Genomic DNA, 22308 nt, shown 5'->3' with positions numbered 1-22308 from the left:
ATGGGTGTTGCTGAAGAAACGGGATGAGAGGTTGAGACCCACTTTTTTGTTTTTTTGTTTGAATATTGCACCAGTGTTCTGTTTCTGTTGCTTGTTAGTGTAGTGTGTGTTCTGTTAGCTTAGTAAAAAGCTCTCCTTTTATAATGACATGTTATATCCATCATGTCTGTACATATTGACTGTAGTTCAGTGTCACTATAGTCAGCTTCTTAATCTCAACAACCTTATAGTCTTCCTAGTAACTCTACATCTTACCAGACTTTTTTTCAGTGTATTATATGTCTCAGGATTGTCTTGTGTGTTGTACACTGCTTTGATTTTATTGTAGCACCGTGGCTTTTTGAAAATGTAGCATTTCTTACATTCTATGTAACCCTGTGTGTTAATCTATGGTAAACTGTATTTCATATTATGTAACCCTGTGTGTTAATCTATGGTAAACTGTATTTCATATTATGTAACCCTGTGTGTTAATCTATGGTAAACTGTATTTCATATTCTTTATACGAAGTAAAGCTGTTATTCATATTGACGTGTGACATTGTGTCCATTTGTGATTAATTGAATTACAGCTATGAATGTTCATACAGTAATAAATAGGTCTACCTGTGTGGTGAAATATGATCCCTTATTGATGTCACCTTCAAATCCACTTCATTGTAGATGATGGGGAGGAGACAGGTTAAAGAAGGATTTTTAAGCCTTCAGACAATTGAGACATGGATTGTGTACAGTATGTGTGCCAAGGCCTTTAAGGTGTTCTCTGTTGGTCCAACTAAAATTGATTTGTCATGGAACAGAAACATTTCACTACTATACCATATTTTAATAGTTTCTAATTGGTATATGAAGCAGCTAGTTCAGGTGGCTATTGCTGCCCAAACCTGAATCTAAAGAACCTAGAACACCTTTATTATACAAAGTCACCAAACAATGAAGTAGATGTGAAAACAGGCAGGATGTTTTACTATTAAATACATTTTATTACACAAGAGGACAATGACAGTCTGGTCTTTTCACAGAAAGACAACTCTGAACATCTCATTGTGGGTCTTCTGGTTGGTCAGTAAAGCAGAGAGACATGCAGTCTCAGCAGCTCCTTACTGCTGTGTGTGTGTGTGTGTCTAAAGACCGATATATTGCACAGCTAGATACTTCCTTCCCCACCATTAGTCCCCCTCCCTCGCCTCCCATATTTTCTTCTCTCTCCTCAGCCCCAGTTGTGTTGGTCTTCCTCTGTGGTGGTCAGTATGTCAGTAACCAGGCCGGTGCCAATAGTTTTGTTGCCATCTCTGAGAGTGAACCGTTGACCTTTCTCCAGAATCATAGGCTGGCGCAGGGTGAGGGTCAGAGATGTGTCTTCACCTGGCATCACCATGTCCTGTTAGAGAGAGGAGAAGAAGGTAAAGTACAGCCCTGGAACTATGTTGCACACTTTATTTTAGAATACACAAATCACATTGGGGAAAAAGATTTCAAAAGGTGACAGATGGACACATACCTTGTCTCCTGCCAGGTAGACCCTGCAGGCCATGTCCCAGGTGAGTGAGAACATGACTGGCATGAAGTTACTGACAAAGGGCTTGTGTCTGCCTCCCTCCTCCTTACTCAGAACATAGACCTGGGATGAAGAGATGTTTTAATGACAGATTCTACAGCCATTCAATTAAAGAACACATATCCTAACCTTGGACTACGAGAATAATACACTAGTTCATAAACACAATTTACAAATATACCACAAATACTATACCATAGTTAAGAGGGTCAAATTTTAAACGCTGAATAAAGGGAAATTATTTCAGGAGACTATATACTGGGAATACTAGACTGCAACACTACGCATACAGTACACCAACAGTTTTTATTTTTTATTTAACCTTTATTTAACCAGGTAGGCAAATTGAGAACACGTTCTCATTTACAATTGCGACCTGGCCAAGATAAAGCAAAGCAGTTCGACACATACAACAACACATAGTTACACATGGAGTAAAACAAACATATAGTCAATGATACAGTGAAAAAAAATAAGTCTATATACAATGTGAGCAAGTGAGGTGAGATAAGGGAGGTGAAGGCAAACAAATATATGTATAAATAAATAAAAATATAAAAAGGCCATGGTGGCGAAGTAAATACAACACAGCAAGTAAAATAAAAACTAAAAACACTGGAATGGTTGGTTTGCAGTGGAAGAAAGCGCAAAGTAGAGACAGAAATAATGGGGTGCAAAGGAGCAAAATAAATAAATAAATACAGTAGGTAAAGAGGTAGTTGTTTGGGCTAAATTATAGATGGGCTATGTACAGGTGCAGTAATCTATGAGCTGCTCTGACAGCTGGTGCTTAAAGCTAGTGAGGGAGATAAGTGTTTCCAGTTTCAGAGATTTTTGTAGTTCGTTCCAGTCATTGGCAGCAGAGAACTGGAAGGAGAGGCGGCCAAAGGAAGAATTGGTTTTGGGGGTGACCAGAGAGATATACCTGCTGGAGCGCGTGCTACAGGTAGGTGTTGCTATGGTGACCAGCGAGCTGAGATAAGGGGGGACTTTACCTAGCAGGGTCTTGTAGATGACCTGGAACCAGTGGGTTTGGCGACGAGTATGAAGCGAGGGCCAGCCAACGAGAGTGTACAGGTCGCAGTGGTGGGTAGTATATGGGGCTTTGGTGACAAAACGGATGGCACTGTGATAGACTGCATCCAATTTATTGAGTAGGGTTTTGGAGGCTATTTTGTAAATGACATCACCGAAGTCGAGGATTGGTAGGATGGTCAGTTTTACAAGGGTATGTTTGGCAGCATGAGTGAAGGATGCTTTGTTGCGGAATAGGAAGCCAATTCTAGATTTAACTTTGGATTGGAGATGTTTGATGTGAGTCTGGAAGGAGAGTTTACAGTCTAACCAGACACCTAGGTATTTGTAGTTGTCCACATATTCTAAGTCAGAGCCGTCCAGAGTAGTGATGTTGGACAGGCGGGCAGGTGCAGGCAGCGATCGGTTGAAGAGCATGCATTTAGTTTTACTTGTATTTAAGAGCAATTGGAGGCCACGGAAGGAGAGTTGTATGGCATTGAAGCTCGCCTGGAGGGTTGTTAACACAGTGTCAAAAGAAGGGCCAGAAGTATACAGAATAGTGTCGTCTGCGTAGAGGTGGATCAGAGAATCACCAGCAGCAAGAGCGACATCATTGATGTATACAGAGAAGAGAGTCGGTCCAAGAATTGAACCCTGTGGCACCCCCATGGAGACTGCCAGAGGCCCGGACAACAGACCCTCCGATTTGACACACTGAACTCGATCAGAGAAGTAGTTGGTGAACCAGGCGAGGCAATCATTAGAGAAACCAAGGCTGTCGAGTCTGCCGATGAGGATGTGGTGATTGACAGAGTCAAAAGCCTTGGCCAGGTCAATGAATACGGCTGCACAGTATTGTTTCCTATCGATGGCGGTTAAGATATCGTTTATGACCTTGAGCGTGGCTGAGGTGCACCCATGACCAGCTCTGAAACCAGATTGCATTGCGGAGAAGGTATGGTGGGATTCGAAATGGTCGGTAATCTGTTTGTTGACTTGGCTTTCGAAGACCTTAGAAAGGCAGGGTAGGATAGATATAGGTCTGTAGCTGTTAGGGTCAAGAGTGTCCCCCCCTTTGAAGAGGGGGATAACCGCAGCTGCTTTCCAATCTTTGGGAATCTCAGACGACACGAAAGAGAGGTTGAAAAGGCTAGTAATAGGGGTGGCAACAATTTCAGCAGATAGTTTTAGAAAGAAAGGGTCCAGATTATCTAGCCCGGCTGATTTGTAAGGGTCCAGATTTTGCAGCTCTTTTAGAACATCAGCTGACTGTATTTGGGAGAAAGAGAAATGGGGAAGGCTTGGGCGAGTAGCAGAGGGGAGGGCAGTGCTGTTGTCCGGGGTAGGGGCAGCCAGGTGGAAAGCATGGCCAGCCGTAGAAAAATGCTTATTGAAATTCTCAATTATAGTGGATTTGTCGGTGGTGACAGTGTTTCCTATCTTCAGAGCAGTTGGAAGCTGGGAGGAGGTGTTCTTATTCTCCATGGACTTTACAGTGTCCCAGAACTTTTTTGAATTTGTGTTGCAGGAAGCAAATTTCTGCTTGAAAAAGCTAGCCTTGGCTTTTCTAACTGCCTGTGTATATTGGTTTCTAGCTTCCCTGAAAAGTTGCATATCACGGGGGCTGTTCGATGCTAATGCAGAACGCCATAGGATGTTTTTCTGTTGGTTAAGGGCAGTCAGGTCAGGAGAGAACCAAGGGCTATATCTGTTCCTGGTTCTACATTTCTTGAATGGGGCATGCTTATTCAAGATGGTGAGGAAGGCATTTTTAAAAAATGTCCAGGCATCCTCTACTGACGGGATGAGATCAATATCCTTCACCAACAGTTCACACTCCTCTAGGGCTGCTAGCTGAAGATACAGACCTGGGCTTTATTTATCATACAGACCTGGACTTTATTTATTATATGATATAGACCTGGACTTTATTTATTTATGATACAGACCTGGACTTTATTTATTATATGATACAGACCTGGGCCTGGACTTTCTGGTGGGGCTGGATGGAGCCTGGTTTGCTCATCACCATGCCTCTCCTAATGTCCTCCCTCTTCAGCCCTCGGACCAGAGCCCCCAGGTTGTCTCCTGCCTCTGCTCTGTCCAGAGACTGGTGGAACATCTCAATGCCTGGGGAGGAGAGAGGGGGAGCGAGGGAACGAGAGATGAGAAGGGAGGTGAAGGGAGAACAATTAGACTCAGAATGGTGGTGTGTTTGGAGGTTTTGGATGGAGTTGAGGGGTTACCAGAGGGATATTATGGGTAACTCTGTCCAGTAGTCTTATTAGGGGGTAATTAGTGCTAGAAGTGCAGTGGAGAAACTGTTGTAGTTGTAACTTGGTGTTAGAGCTAGTTCTGTCTGTACTAGGGGTTAGCACTAGTTCTGTCACCACTCTGTACTAGGGGTTAGGACTAGTTCTGTCACCACTCTGTACTAGGGGTTAGGACTAGTTCTGTCACCACTCTGTACTAGGGGTTAGGACTAGTTCTGTCACCACTCTGTACTAGGGGTTAGGACTAGTTCTGTCACCACTCTGTACTAGGGGTTAGGACTAGTTCTGTCACCACTCTGTACTAGGGGTTAGGACTAGTTCTGTCACCACTCTGTACTAGGGGTTAGGACTAGTTCTGTCACCACTCTGTACTAGGGGTTAGGACTAGTTCTGTCACCACTCTGTACTAGGGGTTAGGACTAGTTCTGTCACCACTCTGTACTAGGGGTTAGGACTAGTTCTGTCACCACTCTGTACTAGGGGTTAGGACTAGTTCTGTCACCACTCTGTACTAGGGGTTAGGACTAGTTCTGTCACCACTCTGTACTAGGGGTTAGGACTAGTTCTGTCACCACTCTGTACTAGGGGTTAGGACTAGTTCTGTCACCACTCTGTACTAGGGGTTAGGACTAGTTCTGCCAGTACTCTGTACTAGGGGTTAGGACTAGTTCTGTCACCACTCTGTACTAGGGGTTAGGACTAGTTCTGTCACCACTCTGTACTAGGGGTTAGGACTAGTTCTGTCACCACTCTGTACTAGGGGTTAGGACTAGTTCTGTCACCACTCTGTACTAGGGGTTAGGGCTAATTCTGCCAGTACTCTGTACTAGGGGTTAGTTGTAGTTCTGTCAGTACTCTGTACTAGGGGTTAGGACTAGTTCTGTCACCACTCTGTACTAGGGGGTAGGACTAGTTCTGTCACCACTCTGTACTAGGGGTTAGGACTAGTTCTGTCACCACTCTGTACTAGGGGTTAGGACTAGTTCTGTCACCACTCTGTACTAGGGGTTAGGACTAGTTCTGTCACCACTCTGTACTAGGGGTTAGGGCTAATTCTGCCAGTACTCTGTACTAGGGGTTAGTTGTAGTTTTGTTAGTACTCTGTACTAGGGGTTCGGGCTATTGTTGTCAGTCCACTGTGACAATGAACAGCAATGATAGTGTTAAACTGTACTTACAGGAATAATTCTAGAAATATGAACACAGTAATAGAACACAGTTTTACAGCATCTGTTACCTGTGTGCTACAGCTCTACAATTAGAAGAATGAAAGCTCTATGAATGACAAAAAATAGAATTGTTGGAAATTAATTGAAATCAATCTTTCTATAGTGTTGTGGCTCCCCATTCACTTACCAGTGACCACAGACTTGAAGGCACGGTTGTGCCCCACAAACTCACAGTCGTCGCCCTTCTTAATGACACCCCTCTCCAAAGTGCCAGTCACCACCGTACCCCTGCCTGAAAGAGGGATGAATGAATACACGTTTAATAAATGGTTTTGATACCCAGAGGGAGACGTGGTTAGACAACAGACAGATCAGAACAGAGACAGGAGCACTGACAGCTGACGGGACAAGTACATCACACGTGCATCAATCAAATAAACGGTGAAACAGAAAGGTACAAAGGAAACTGATACAAGTGCTTCCAAACAATTACTGTCACTAAGTCACAACGACAGGGAGAGGAGAACGGAATGTTATAGATATACTGATTATTCCTACACAGATGTACAGGAAACAGGCACGTTGTTCCCATCACAAAACACATGCTGCACAGACATAAAACATCTTTGAAATGATTCAGTTATCAAGATAGCTCAGTGGCTACGGAAACCGTTGTCAAACACTGGGATGAGCCTAGCAAGGGGGCAGGCTCTGTATGCACGGAACAGTGGGATCCTATAGCAGTGTTTTATCTATTGTCATGTGTTCATCAGGAAACACTATCTGAAGTGCACAGTGGAAGAGCTTGAATTTATCCCTGCACTACTTCTGAATGATGTCATTTTAAATAGCTTAACAATGAGTCAGATCAATGGCATAGTGAAGAGAAACTACCTAGTGGCAACACAGCTTTTTAACTAAATGACAAATCTGGGTTTCTATACGATTTGAGCTAGTTGTCAGTCACCTGGGATCGAGTAGACTCCCTCGATAGGCAGCAGGAAGGGTTTCTCCAGCTCTCTCTTGGGCAGAGGGACATATTCATCCACTATTGCTAGGAGCTTCAGCACTGCGTTCACCCCCAGGTCAGGCTGTTTGTTCTGGGGAGGTGAGACGAGGTGAGACAACAGGTAAGGTTTCACCTAAAAGCTAGCCTCATAATTACCAGACTGATTACCGCTGCGCTGTCTGTCTGGAAGGGATGCCGTTTGAGCCAAGAGGCGTTACACAAAACAAATTCAAAGGTGATTGGATCACCTTCAAACCAATCAGAAGAGAGACCACCGTGCTGCATTTTTCGGAAGTAACACAAGCACTTGCCATCTTTCAAGAGAAAGGCATATCGAACAGCAGGACAAATCGGCTAAATGAGCCAAAAAAGGCAGATAAATATATACATGTCAAAGTGAAAATAAAAATTGTAGCCCAACATCAGCCAGGGGTATATCTTAATGAATTTGCACCTAATGTTTTTGCCAAACTGTAGCGATGACAGTAACCTCAGATAGCCTTCCGTTCTCTAATTTAGATGAGATGCTTTCACACAGAATGGAGCAGCTCTGATAGGGAGCAGAGTTGATTTAGCAGAGTTCAGACTGTCATGTAAAGCTTTATATTTAGCCATCACCTTGGAAGTATGACGTCACATGTGTTGTTGTCTACTGCCTGTCAACAACGACGCTACGTGTCCGTCATCAACTAAACCACCCCCATAGTTCAGAGGATGCTGATTGGTCCAGAAGCAACGGTGATAGAAAAGATGGGGCTCATGCTATCGCAGCCCTACCAGACTGACACCCCTACCAGACTGACACCCCTACCAGACTGACACCCCTACCAGACTGACACCCCTACCAGACTGACACCCCTACCAGACTGACACCCCTGCAGTGTTTAATGTAAGCTCGCGGGGTGAGGAGGATTTGTGAGGCTACCTAAAAGGAGCACATTGAAATAAGTCAGTTGACTTTGTGTTTTTAAACCTCAATTATGTCGCATGTTTGTATTATTGTACTAACATGGCTGAAGCCGTTTGTATTTTAAATCGGTCAAATAAAATGGATCAACCTTGCCAGCGAGCTGATAGCCTATCTGAAGTTGTGAGGTTATTCTGTCACCGCCCCAACCCTACCTCGTACCATGCACTCACCTCCAGGGCACAGAGGGCCGAGCCGATGACGACGGGCGTGTTCTCACCGTCGTAGCCAAACTCTGTGAGCAGCTCTCTGATCTCCAGCTCAACCAGCTCCAGCATCTCCTTGTCCTCCACCGCATCCGCCTTGTTCACAAACACCACCACGTGCTCCACGCCGATCTGCCGGGCCAGCAGGAGGTGCTCCCTGGTCTGGGGCATCTGTCCGTCCGTGGCCGCCACCACCAGGATGCAGCCGTCCAGCTGAGCCGTGCCTGTGATCATGTTCTATAGGAGAAAGGTCAACATGTCACCTTGTGTGACCTTTCATACTGTCATTCTCTATTTCTTTACCTTTCATACTGTCATTCTCTATTTCTTTACCTTTCATATTGAATACTGCATTGTTGAGGATGAGCCTGCTAGTCACCATCTCTCTGTACTGTTTATACCTGCTGTATCCCGTGACAAATCAACGTGGATTTGATCCAATGCCCCTAGTCTCTAACCCCCATTAAAATTCTGGTCCCGTAATCACAAAGTGTCTCAGTAGGAGTAGAGATCTAGGATCGGTTTTGCCTTTGAAATTACAGACCTGCCAAACACTTTGGCACCCCCAGTGGTTTAGAAAATAAATAATAATAATTACCAGGCAAGTCAGTTAAGAACAAATTCTTATTTTCAATGACGGCCTAGGAACAGTGGGTTAACTGCCTTGTTCAGGGGCAGAACAACAGATTTTTACCTTGTCAGTTCAGGAATTCTATCTTGCAACCTTTCGGTTACTAGTCCAACGCTCTAACCACTAGGCTACCTGCCGCCCTAGTTAACTAGAAATACATTTAAATGTGCAATCAGGGCTCTCCCTAGGATTTTCTGACAAAGTGGTGCTGATGTAAGCCAAAGGTTGGGTAGGGGGAGATCCGGAGAGGTTTAGTCAACTTCCCCCTCAGGAAGTTGGAGCATTTAGCAATTTTGAAAAACCTGTAACTGCCATTTCCTGAAACCTAGAGTCTTAAATTATATCAAACAATGTAGCCAACACAGAAGTCTTGTTTGAGACTAAATAAAACTGAAGTGGTCTCGATGAAGCTTTCAAAAATGTTCTAGGTTCAATTTAGGGGTAATGATTATTCTAATTAATAGTTGTCTTTATGTGGAAAGTCTAGTGAAAATATAAACTGTCTTCATTTTGTTTGTGGAGAAAATTATGAATAATTAAATTACTGGATGCAATGTAGCAGTCCTGCTGACTGTAGCAGTCCTGCTGACTGTAGCAGTCCAGCTGACTGTAGTAGACCAGCTGACTGTAGTAGACCAGCTGACTGTAGCAGACTGACTGTAGCAGAACAGCTGACTGTAGCGGACTGACTGTAGCAGTCCAGCTGACTGTAGCAGTCCAGCTGACTGTAGCAGTCCAGCTGACTGTAGTAGACCAGCTGACTGTAGCAGTCCTGCTGACTGTAGTAGTCCTGCTGACTGTAGTACTGTAGTAGTCCTGCTGACTGTAGTACTGTAGTAGTCCTGCTGACTGTAGCAGAACAGCTGACTGTAGCAGAACAGCTGACTGTAGCAGACTGACTGTAGTAGACCAGCTGACTGTAGCAGAACAGCTGACTGTAGTAGACCTGCTGACTGTAGTAGACCAGCTGAGTGTAGTAGACCAGCTGACTGTAGCAGTCCAGCTGACTGTTTCAGTCCTGCTGACTGTAGTAGTCCAGCTGACTGTAGCAGTCCAGCTGAGTGTAGTAGACCAGCTGAGTGTAGTAGACCAGCTGACTGTAGCAGTCCAGCTGACTGTAGCAGTCCTGCTGACTGTAGTAGTCCAGCTGACTGTAGTAGACCAGCTGACTGTAGCGGACTGACTGTAGCAGTCCAGCTGACTGTAGTAGACCAGCTGACTGTAGCAGTCCTGCTGACTGTAGTAGTCCTGCTGACTGTAGTACTGTAGTAGTCCTGCTGACTGTAGTACTGTAGTAGTCCTGCTGACTGTAGCAGAACAGCTGACTGTAGCAGAACAGCTGACTGTATTAGACCAGCTGACTGTAGTAGACCAGCTGACTGTAGTAGACCAGCTGAGTGTAGTAGACCAGCTGAGTGTAGTAGACCAGCTGACTGTAGCAGTCCAGCTGACTGTAGCAGTCCAGCTGACTGTATCAGACCTGCTGACGTTAGTAGTCCTGCTGACGTTAGTAGTCCTGCTGACTGTAGCAGTCCAGCTGACTGTAGTAGACCAGCTGAGTGTAGTAGTCCAGCTGACTGTAGTAGTCCAGCTGACTGTAGTAGACCAGCTGACTGTAGTAGACCAGCTGACTAGCTGACTGTAGTAGACCAGCTGACTGCAGTAGTCCTGCTAACTGTATCAGTCCAGCTGACTGTAGTAGTCCAGCTGAGTGTAGTAGTCCTGCTGACTGCAGTAGTCCAGCTGACTGTAGCAGTCCAGCTGACTGTATCAGTCCAGCTGACTGTAGTAGTCCAGCTGACTGTAGCAGTCCAGGTGACTGTAGCAGACCAGGTGACTGTAGCAGACCAGGTGACTGTAGTAGTCCAGCTGACTGTAGTAGTCCAGCTGACTGTAGTAGTCCAGCTGACTGTAGTAGTCCAGCTGACTGTAGTAGTCCAGCTGACTGTAGTAGTCCAGCTAACTGTAGTAGACCAGCTGACTGTAGTATACCTGCTGACTGTAGTAGTCCAGCTGACTGTAGTAGTCCAGCTGAGTGTAGTAGTCCAGCTGACTGTAGTAGTCCAGCTGACTGTAGCAGTCCTGCTGACTGTAGCAGTCCTGCTGACTGTAGTATACCTGCTGACTGTAGTATACCTGCTGACTGTAGTATACCTGCTGACTGTAGCAGTCCAGCTGACTGTAGCAGTCCAGCTGAGTGTAGTAGTCCAGCTGAGTGTAGTAGTCCAGCTGAGTGTAGTAGTCCTGCTGACTGTAGTAGTCCAGCTGACTGTAGCAGTCCAGCTGACTGTAGTAGTCCAGCTGAGTGTAGTAGACCAGCTGACTGTAGTAGTCCAGCTGACTGTAGCAGTCCTGCTGACTGTAGTATACCTGCTGACTGTAGTAGACCAGCTGACTGTAGCAGTCCTGCTGACTGTAGTATACCTGCTGACTGTAGCAGTCCAGCTGACTGTAGCAGTCCAGCTGACTGTAGTAGTCCAGCTGAGTGTAGTAGACCAGCTGACTGTAGTAGTCCAGCTGACTGTAGCAGTCCAGCTGACTGTAGCAGTCCAGCTGACTGTAGTAGTCCAGCTGAGTGTAGTAGACCAGCTGACTGTAGTAGTCCAGCTGACTGTAGCAGTCCTGCTGACTGTAGTATACCTGCTGACTGTAGTAGTCCAGCTGACTGTAGCAGTCCTGCTGACTGTAGTATACCTGCTGACTGTAGCAGTCCAGCTGACTGTAGCAGTCCAGCTGAGTGTAGTAGTCCAGCTGAGTGTAGTAGTCCAGCTGAGTGTAGTAGTCCTGCTGACTGTAGTAGTCCAGCTGACTGTAGCAGTCCAGCTGACTGTAGTAGTCCAGCTGACTGTAGTAGTCCAGCTGACTGTAGTAGACCAGCTGACTGTAGTAGACCAGCTGACTGTAGTAGACCAGCTGACTGTAGTAGTCCAGCTGACTGTAGTAGTCCTGCTGACTGTAGTAGTCCTGCTGACTGTAGCAGTCCAGCTGACTGTAGTAGTCCAGCTGAGTGTAGTAGACCAGCTGACTGTAGTAGTCCAGCTGACTGTAGCAGTCCTGCTGACTGTAGTATACCTGCTGACTGTAGTAGTCCAGCTGACTGTAGTAGACCAGCTGACTGTAGCAGTCCTGCTGACTGTAGTAGTCCTGCTGACTGTAGTAGTCCAGCTGAGTGTAGTAGTCCAGCTGAGTGTAGTAGTCCAGCTGACTGTAGTAGTCCAGCTGACTGTAGTAGTCCAGCTGACTGTAGTAGTCCAGCTGACTGTATTAGTCCAGCTGACTGTAGTAGTCCAGCTGACTGTAGTAGTCCTGCTGACTGTAGTAGTCCAGCTGACTGTAGTAGTCCTGCTGACTGTATTAGTCCAGCTGACTGTATTAGTCCAGCTGACTGTAGTAGTCCAGCTGACTGTAGCAGTCCTGCTGACTGTAGCAGTCCAGCTGACTGTAGTAGTCCAGCTGACTGTAGCAGTCCAGCTGACTGTAGCAGTCCAGCTGACTGTAGCAGTCCAGCTGACTGTAGTAGTCCAGCTGACTGTAGTAGTCCAGCTGACTGTAGCAGTCCTGCTGACTGTAGCAGTCCTGCTGACTGTAGTAGTCCAGCTGACTGTAGTAGTCCTGCTGACTGTAGTAGTCCAGCTGACTGTAGTAGTCCAGCTGAGTGTAGTAGTCCAGCTGACTGTAGTAGACCAGCTGACTGTAGTAGTCCAGCTGACTGTAGTAGTCCTGCTGACTGTAGTAGTCCAGCTGACTGTAGTAGTCCTGCTGACTGTAGTAGTCCTGCTGACTGTAGTAGTCCTGCTGACTTTAGTAGTCCTGCTGACTTTAGTAGTCCTGCTGACTGTAGTAGTCCAGCTGACTGTAGTAGTCCTGCTGACTGTAGTAGTCCTGCTGACTGTAGTAGTCCTGCTGACTTTAGTAGTCCTGCTGACTGTAGTAGACCAGCTGACTGTAGTAGTCCAGCTGACTGTAGCAGTCCTGCTGACTGTAGTATACCTGCTGACTGTAGTAGTCCAGCTGACTGTAGTAGACCAGCTGACTGTAGCAGTCCTGCTGACTGTAGTAGTCCTGCTGACTGTAGTAGTCCTGCTGACTGTAGTAGTCCAGCTGAGTGTAGTAGTCCAGCTGAGTGTAGTAGTCCAGCTGACTGTAGTAGTCCAGCTGACTGTAGTAGTCCAGCTGACTGTAGTAGTCCAGCTGACTGTATTAGTCCAGCTGACTGTAGTAGTCCTGCTGACTGTAGTAGTCCTGCTGACTGTAGTAGTCCTGCTGACTGTAGTAGTCCTGCTGACTGTATTAGTCCAGCTGACTGTAGTAGTCCTGCTGACTGTAGTAGTCCAGCTGACTGTAGTAGTCCTGCTGACTGTAGCAGTCCAGCTGACTGTAGTAGTCCAGCTGACTGTAGTAGTCCAGCTGACTGTAGCAGTCCAGCTGACTGTAGCAGTCCAGCTGACTGTAGTAGTCCAGCTGACTGTAGTAGTCCAGCTGACTGTAGTAGTCCAGCTGACTGTAGCAGTCCTGCTGACTGTAGCAGTCCAGCTGACTGTAGTAGTCCTGCTGACTGTAGTAGTCCAGCTGACTGTAGTAGTCCAGCTGAGTGTAGTAGTCCAGCTGACTGTAGTAGACCAGCTGACTGTAGTAGTCCAGCTGACTGTAGTAGTCCAGCTGACTGTAGTAGTCCAGCTGACTGTAGTAGTCCTGCTGACTGTAGTAGTCCTGCTGACTGTAGTAGTCCTGCTGACTTTAGTAGTCCTGCTGACTGTAGTAGTCCAGCTGACTGTAGTAGTCCAGCTGACTGTAGGCTATCTGGAATATAAAACAACTGAACTAGGTCTATATGAGCTGGTTCCAGATCTCCATCCCTGACCTCATCCATCCAGTGAGGTCTGACTACCAGGCTGCCATTCATTCAACATGCCTTGTTGTCATCCCTGACATCATCCATCCAGTTAGGTCTGACTACCAGGCTGCCATTCATTCAACATGCCTTGTTGTCATCCCTGACCTCATCCATCCAGTGAGGTCTGACTACCAGGCTGCCATTCATTCAACATGCCTTGTTGTCATCCCTGACCTCATCCATCCAGTGAGGTCTGACTACCAGGCTGCCATTCATTCAACATGCCTTGTTGTCATCCCTGACCTCATCCATCCAGTGAGGTCTGACTACCAGGCTGCCATTCATTCAACATGCCTTGTTGTCATCCCTGACCTCATCCATCCAGTGAGGTCTGACTACCAGGCTGCCATTCATTCAACATGCCTTGTTGTCATCCCTGACCTCATCCATCCAGTGAGGTCTGACTACCAGGCTGCCATTCATTCAACATGCCTTGTTGTCATCCCTGACCTCATCCATCCAGTCAGGTCTGACTACCAGGCTGCCATTCATTCAACATGCCTTGTTGTCATGGCTGACCTGACTATTATCACATCATTAGCAGCCTACTGTTGACCTCCAGCTATATGAACAGGACAGATCAACAACTGATTCATTAACATGGGACTACTAGTCTTTAACGGTGAAAGACTATTAGTGGAACAGCTCTCACGGCCATGTCCGTTTCCATCCACGCAGCGACGTGCACTGAACTACCGATGCACTGCACGTTTCCTTGCTTGTCAATGCGCTCGCGCCTACTACGGTGGTGGAGATCAAAGCATCTGTGGGCAAAAAAAAGTGTTCTCACTTCATTGACTAAACGCTGTAGCTAACTACTTTCTTCGTAATGACGCCTTAGCTAAGGAGCCACCTACCAAATAATAGTGGTTATGTGCTTGACTAACACAGCCATTACCCTCCCTGTATTCCTCACACATCAGTGGTATCAACAGACGAAGTGGAGAGCTGCCATCCAGCTGGAGGGAGCAAATAATACTAAAGCAGAGAGCGAGAGATTCTCTCCTCGCCCAGGACCTCTGATTGGCTCAGCTCCAACATCAGATGGTTGAGTCAAAATCAATAATGTGTTCTGTATATTTTAGAGTCGTTTCTTTAACCGGAGTACTTTGATCTCAAATTGCGTGCATGGTATGCAAAATGCGTGCAGGTTGGCAGGTCTGAATAAGAGGGAGGAACTGATCCTAGATCAGCACTCCTACTGAGACTGTGAAAACGGGCCTCAGGGTTATGGATAAGCAACATGACGAACATCCCTGTGCCGTGTACCCATCCAATCCTGTCAGATCTTCTCAAACCCACAGAGGGGTTTACCTGACGACTCAAACTGAATTCTTCCACTGCTCTATGTTCGTTACATACTTCAGTCTGAGACTGCCATCATTTTAGTTTGTGGTGACGTCAAAATGATGGGTGTTTTACAAAACAAAAGTCTTCAGTGATTGGATCGTCTCTTACCAATCAGAGTATCAAAGCCAATGACGAATTTTCAAACCACCGCTTTACCCACGTGTGTTCTGGCTCTGGCCTAACCCATCAGTTTCTGGGACCAATCAGAATGGTTACAATGTGTTTGTGTTCTAGAAATCGTCAGGTAGGTACTCAGATACAGATTCATTGTGTCACAAAAACTCTCGTCCGTGGATGTAGCCTGGCATTTGGCTGAAGCAAGGAGTTTGGGTAGCCAGGCAACAGAGAGGTATGGGTTTGGGGTGGATTTTAGAATGGGAATAACATGTGTGTTCAGGCGCTTGTGTTACCTTGACGTAGTCAGCATGGCCCGGGCAGTCTGTGTGTGCATAGTGTCTATTGGCTGTGGTGTACTCTACATGGGATGCATTGATGGTGATGCCCCTGGCCTTCTCCTCGGGGGCATTGTCAATGTCCTCATACTTCTTATAGCGGGCGCCTCCAGCCTCAGCCAGCACTGGGAACCACAAAGGCTCAATTAGAAACATACAACAGCATCATATATATAGAGAACACACAGCATCTGACAGAACATTGTTATTTTGCTGGCAGATGCTTTGATTGGTCCACAGTAACTCAGTGGGTTTCAAGCACGCTTGTTATCTGTTTAGTTTGAATTCAATAATACAGATGTAAAGTGAGAAAAATAAAAGGTGACATCAGTTACCTTTGGTGATGGCAGCCGTTAGAGTTGTCTTGCCATGGTCAACATGGCCGATCGTGCCAATGTTCACATGGGGCTTGTCTCTTGCGTATGTTTTCTTGGCCTTGGCCTCTGCTGCAAAGTTCCGCCGAGTAAATGGCACTGCACACTGAGAGAGAAAAAGGATGAAGAAGAGTGTTTGATGGACAGCAGGGCCAGAAGACACATATGGGCAGGAGATCAGTCCAAAAAAGGCAATCGTGAACCCAGTTTTTGCCACCCAATGCATTACTAAAACCAGCAAACATTACTACCCCCTAGGACTGTGATTTTATATCCCTGATTGGTTAGCCATAGGATGTGTGAATGACTGCATACTCATACTCAAAACACTGTCTAGGTACTCACCAGTTTATAGGAGCTGTGCAGGAGACCCGGTGAGGAAAGCTGAAGGGCTAGAATGATAACATGTATTTAGTAATCAGGTGACCGTCGACTGTGTCAAGAGAAGTCGCTAGCTAAATATGACAAGGTGTACATACATGGCTTAGGGCCATCTAGCTTCGTCCTGCAACATAAGGGATTATGTTGAGACATTGGTTTTATTATATACAACTCATAAGACCAATGTCACAACAAAACCCCTTAGCTATGTTGCGGGACGAAGCTAGGCCATGCATAATGTGTATAGGCTAGTTATCTGTTATAACCTAGGCTACATCAATACACATTACTGTTCGCTGTATGTTATTCCTTCAAAATGCAAATGTTTCTGACGCTAGCTACATCGTTAGAAAACTAATTTCGTTTTTAACTGTGTCTGACACGTTTCTGATAGGCCTAACGTTTTCACAACGCAAGAGATAGCTAGTTTAACTAATATTATTTAACGTGACCTTGCTCTGCCTGCGGAACGAGTAGAGCGGCTAGCCTGCTACAGCATCCTTGCTCACTAGGGTTAATTCAAACCCCACATACGTTTCGTCGCGATTAAAAAGCAAAACATTATAATGGTAAATAAAGACTATTAATAATTGAACGCAGTAAATTACAATATTGGGCGTGTGGTTGTGAATGCACTGTATAACTTTAACTAACCAGAGAAACATGCACGGAAGCCAACGAGCGCCGCCATCTTGGACTGACAAGGGAATGAAAGTGACGTCATTACATGGTAACTGTTTCTTCTTCTTCTTCGTCTGTGGGTTATATGGCGGACAACAACACAAAAAGGTGTGTTGCCGCCACCAACTGGATGGGTTAAAACCAAAACAAGGTAAAAAGAAAATCCATACGTGATAGGGAAACTAACTTAATCCACCCAAATAAAAATAGTACATTGACAAAACAAAACTCTCACTTCTTCCTTCTTTCAATTCTCCATATCTCCTTTCTCATGATCGAGGGCCTGAGAGGGTGGTACGGCCTGTGACAATATTCCATGTCACTCCTTCGCTGAGAAATCTTTCAGCCCCAGGAACCGCTCCACCACTTCCACAATGATTTCTATTTTCCTCGACCTTCTCTCCACCTTGGCAGTGCCATTAATTACCATAGCTATAAAGGCCACAAAGTTCACCTTATTAAACTTTAAAATGTCAAGATCCTGCTGGTGAAAGGCAACCCCTGCAGCCTGCAGTGAAGGCCTATCCACCCCCAAGGACTCTTCAGGTGCACCATTCAAACCCTCAACCTTTTTAACAGCTACTGCATGTGATATCCTTTGGACAGCCCTGACTTTGGCCTCCTCATTCTCTTTCACCCTTGTGGGTTATTCAGAAGACGTGGCTTCAGGCCTCCCGAGTGGCGCAGTGGTCTAAGGCTGTGCCACCAGAGACTCTGGGTTTGAGCCCAGGCACTGCCGTGACCGGGAGGCCCATGGGGCGATGCACAATTGGCCTAGCGTCGTCTGGTTTAGGGAGGGTTTGGCCGGTAGGGATGTCCTTGCCTCATCGCACACTAGCGACTCCTGTGGCGGGCCGGGTGCAATGCACGCTGACCAGGTCGCCAGGTGTACGGTGTTTCCTCCGTCCCATTGGTGCGGCTGGCTTCCGGGTTGGATGCGCGCTGTGTTAAGAAGCAGTGCGGCTTGGTTTGGTTGTTTCAGAGGACACATGACTCTTGACCTTTGTCTCTCCCGAGTCCGTACGGGAGTTGTAGCAATGAGACAATACAGTAACTACTAACAATTGGATACCATGCAAAAGGGGCATTTTTTTTTTTTTAAAGACGTGGCTTCATGGTTCCCACCACAATTGCAACATGTCACATTTTCATCACTTTTATAACACATGATATGATCTTTTCCACATCTTGGACATCTCGCCTTCTCCCTTCTGCATACACTTGAAAAATTACCAAGATCTTTACAATGCATTTATTTCCCACTCCCCTCGGGTCTGACACCTCTAAGATGGAGCATTTTAAAACCTCCCCTGTCCTCTCCATCAGACAGGTTCCGAATCATCCTTCATTTTGTCCTCACACATCATCAGGTGTTTGTGTGTGTGTGTGTGTGTGTGTGTGTGTGTGTGTGTGTGTGTGTGTGTGTGTGTGTGTGTGTGTGTGTGTGTGTGTGTGTGTGTGTGTGTGTGTGTGTGTGTGTGTGTGTGTGTGTGTGTGTGTGTGTGTGTGTGTGTGTGTGTGTGTGTGTGTGTGTGCGCGCATGTGTGCGTGTGTGTGTGTATATGCCCTCAAACATGCTAAGGTCTCAGGTCCCTCTACTCCTTTAGTCTGACAACTAATTTTAACTCAACTCCAAATCTTTGGTTTGTACTCTTTGATCTCTGAACTGTGGTGGTTTTAACTGCCCCTTAGAACCAACTTCTCTGGTTTTAAATGGCCTATGTGGCATCGATATGAGTTAGAAACATTAATTCTACGGTCAAAATTTACTCCAAAGTGTAAATAGGATAATAAAGGTAAGGTCAGTCTCGTCCAAAACTGAGTTTTGTAAGTTAGTTCGTTACGACGTACTGGAAGGTTGGGTATGTATTACCTTCATGCCCACTTGCCCAGTAACAGGAGAGAAGCACTGGACTTAAGATGGTGGACTTTGTGGCCTTTATAGCTATGGTAATTAATGGCACTGCCAAGGTGGAGAGAAGGTCGAGGAAAATAGAAATCATTGTGGAAGTGGCGGAGCGGTTCCTGGGGCTGAAAGATTTCTCAGCGAAGGAGTGACATGGAATATTGTCACAGGCCGTACCACCCTCTCAGGCCCTCGATCATGAGAAAGGAGATATGGAGAATTGAAAGAAGGAAGAAGTGGGAGTTTTGTTTTGTCAATGTACTATTTTTATTTGGGTGGATTAAGTTAGTTTCCCTATCACGTATGGATTTTATTTTTAACTTGTTTTGGTTTCAAGGGGAGGGCTAACGTCTTATCGGCTCTTAATTAACCAACCATGGTATTTTTTTGTGTTTTTGTGTTGTTCGTAACTTGTTTTGTACATAATGTTGCTGCTCTCGTCTCTTATGACTGAAAAGAGCTTCTGGACATCAGGACTGGGATTACTCACCTCAAATTGGACGAGGAGAGTCGGACACGAGGGATATACTACGGACACCCGACCAGGCCCAGATCTCTGTGATTCGCTGGAAAAGGAAACGTAGGTTTTGCGGAAAGAGATCAGGATACCTTGTGAGGATCAGGCGATGAGTGGCTAATCTGCCCTGGCCTTCTGTTCTGCTAGCTAATGTTCAATCGCTGGAAAATAAATGGGACGAACTGAAAGCACGTATATCCTACCAACAGGACATTAAAAACTGTAATATCTTATGTTTCACCGAGTCGTGGCTGAACGACGACATTAAGAACATACAGCTGGTGGGTTATACTTTCTATCGGCAGGACAGAACAGCAGCCTCTGGTAAGACACGGGGCGGGGGCCTATGCATATTTGTAAACAATAGCTGTTGCACGATATCAAAGGAAGTCTCAAGGTTTTGCTCACCTGAGGTAGAGTATCTCATGATAAGCTGTAGAGAGTTTTCATCTGTATTTTTCGTAGCTGTCTACATACCACCACAGACAAAGGCTGGCACTAAAACCGAACTCAATGAGATGTATTCCGCCATAAGCAAACAGGAAAATGCTCATCCAGAGGCGGTCCTTCTAGTGGCCGGGGAATTTAATGCAGGGAAACTTAAATCAGTTTTCCTAATTTCTACCAGCATGTTAAATGTGCAACCAGAGGGAAAAAATTCTAGACCACCTTTACTCCACACACAGAGACACGTACAAAGCTCTCCCTCGCCCTCCATTTGGCAAATCTGACCATAACTCTATCCTCCTGATTCCTGCTTACAAGCAAATATTAAAGCAGGACGCCCCAGTGACTCAGTTTATAAAAAAGTGGTCAGATGAAGCAGATGCTAAACTACAGGACTATTTTGCTAGCACAGACTGGAATATGTTCTGGGACTCTTCCGATGGCATTGAGGAGTACACCACATCAGTCACTGGCTTTATCAATGTTAAAGGAATTTCATTCCTGTGTTTATCAACCAATTCAATTAAAACACTCTGCCCATAAATAAGAATTTGTAAGATAATTATCAGCCAAATGGACAGAAACCAGTCTTAAAATCAATCAATCAATAGCGTTTATTCTCGAGAGTACTGATCATAATACATTTTACATCAGGTTATATAATAAAGATGATGTCATAGGTTTTAATGTCCAACCTCCTCTCGGATACAATGGCAATACAGTTCGAGTTCTCATTACTGTCTGCCACCTGTTAAACTATCTAGAACCAACTCAAGGTCTTTCCCCTCCCTGGGTAGAGACATCATTCTAGCCTGTCTGAAGATAAACCCATTCTTTCTAACAAGGAACACATAACATTCAACATTTATGAGTTATAATTCTAAGTCAAATGTATACATATTTTAGTCATTAAACACAAAAATCCCGTAACAATCAATAAGTGCATCGAGGACGTCGTCCCCACAGTGACTGTATGTACATACCCCAACCAGAAGACATGGATTACAGGCAACATTCACACTGAGCTAATGGTAGAGCTGCCGCTTCAAAGAGTGGGACTCTAACCCGGGAGCGTATAAGAATGCCTCTATGCCCTCCAACTAACCATAAAACAGGCAAAGAGTCAATACAGGAATAAGATCGAGTCGTACTACACCAGCCCCGATGCCCGTCGAATGTGGCAGGAGTTGCAAACTATTACAGACTACAAAGGGAAGCACAGCCGAGAGCTGCCCAGTGACACGAGCCTACCAGACGAGCTAAATAGAGCTATGCTCGCTTCGAGGCAAGTAACACTGAAACATGCATGAGAGCATCAGCTGTTCTGGACGACTGTGTGATCACGCTCTCCGCAGTCGATGTGAGTAAGACCTTTAAACAGGTCAACATTCACAAGGCCGCTGGACCAGACGGATTGCAGGACGTGTACTCCGAGCATGCGCTGACTAACTGGCAAGTGTCTTCACTGACATTTTCAAACTCTCGCTGTCTGAGTCTGTAATACCAACATGTTTCAAGTAGACCACCATAGTCCCTGTGTCCAAGAAAACGAAAGTAACCTGTCTAAATGACTACCGACCCGTAGCACTCACATCTGTAGCCATGAAATGCTGTGAAAGGCTGGTCATGGCTCACATCAACATCATTATCCCAGAAACCCTAGACCTACTCCAATTTGCATACCGCACCAACAGATCCACAGATGATGCAATCTCTATTGCACTCCACACTGCCCTTTCCCACCTGGACAAAAGAAACACCTATGTGAGAAGGCTATTCATTGACTACAGCTCAGATTTCAACACCATAGTGCCCCCAAAGCTCATCACTAAGCTAAGGACCCTGGGATTAAACACCTCCCTCTGCAACTGGATCCTGGACTTCCTGACGGGCCACCCCCAGGTGGTAAGGGTAGGTAACAACACATCTGCCACACTGATCCTCAACACGGGGGCCCCTCAGGGGTGCGTTCTCAGTCCCCTCCTGTACTCCCTGTTCACTCATGACTGCACGGCCAGGCACGACTCCAACACCATCATTAAGTTTGCTGATGACACAACAGTGGTAGGCCTGATCACCGACAATGATGAGACGTCAGAGACCTGACCGTGTGGTGCAAGGACAACAACCTCTCCCTCAACGTGATCAAGACAAAGGAGATGATTGTGGACTACAGGAAAAGGAGGACCGAGCACGCCCCCATTCTCATCGACGGGGCTGTAGTGGAGCAGGTACCAACAAACTAACATGGTCCAAGCACACCAAGACAGTCGTGAAGAGGGCATTCCCCCTCAGGAGACTGAAAAGATTTGGCATGGGTCCTCAGATCCTCAAAAGGTTTTACAGCTACACCATCGAGAGCATCCTGACGGTTGCATCACTGCCGCCTCCCCCCCTCACTACGCTTCTGCTACTCTGTTATTATCTATGCATAGCCACTTTAATAACTCTACCTACATGTACATAATTACCTCAA

At 45.9% G+C, this 22308-nt stretch overlaps 1 protein-coding gene across 1 annotated transcript; it reads right to left on the bottom strand.

Annotated features, from left to right (window-relative positions):
• Positions 1-957: 957 nt before the first annotated feature.
• Positions 958-17001, bottom strand: tufm (Tu translation elongation factor, mitochondrial). The gene is made up of 10 exons (XM_038988339.1): positions 16936-17001; positions 16246-16292; positions 15862-16006; positions 15485-15651; positions 8167-8436; positions 6985-7117; positions 6205-6309; positions 4554-4705; positions 1502-1621; positions 958-1381 (listed from the first exon to the last, which is right to left on the bottom strand). Exons 1-10 carry the CDS (start codon positions 16970-16972, stop codon positions 1211-1213), a joined length of 1347 nt encoding a protein of 448 aa, XP_038844267.1. The 5' UTR covers positions 16973-17001; the 3' UTR covers positions 958-1210.
• Between the last annotated feature and the right edge of the window lie 5307 nt (positions 17002-22308).

This window comes from Salvelinus namaycush, chromosome 3 (assembly GCF_016432855.1).
Source record: "Salvelinus namaycush isolate Seneca chromosome 3, SaNama_1.0, whole genome shotgun sequence".
Lineage (NCBI taxonomy): Eukaryota > Metazoa > Chordata > Actinopteri > Salmoniformes > Salmonidae > Salvelinus > Salvelinus namaycush.
Note: the sequence above shows the minus strand (reverse complement) of the source record. Positions and strands in the feature narration are given on the sequence as shown.

Bases quoted from the DNA above. Each gene is read 5' to 3' on its own strand.
- tufm (XM_038988339.1), bottom strand. From the start codon at position 16,972: ATGGCGGCGCTCGTTGGCTTCCGTGCATGTTTCTCTG. The intron at 15,652-15,861 runs GTAACTGATGTC...TGTGGTTCCCAG, and splicing joins AACGGCTGCCATCACCAAAG to TGCTGGCTGAGGCTGGAGGC. The intron at 4,706-6,204 runs GTAAGTGAATGG...TCTCCTCCCCAG, and splicing joins CTTCAAGTCTGTGGTCACTG to GCATTGAGATGTTCCACCAG.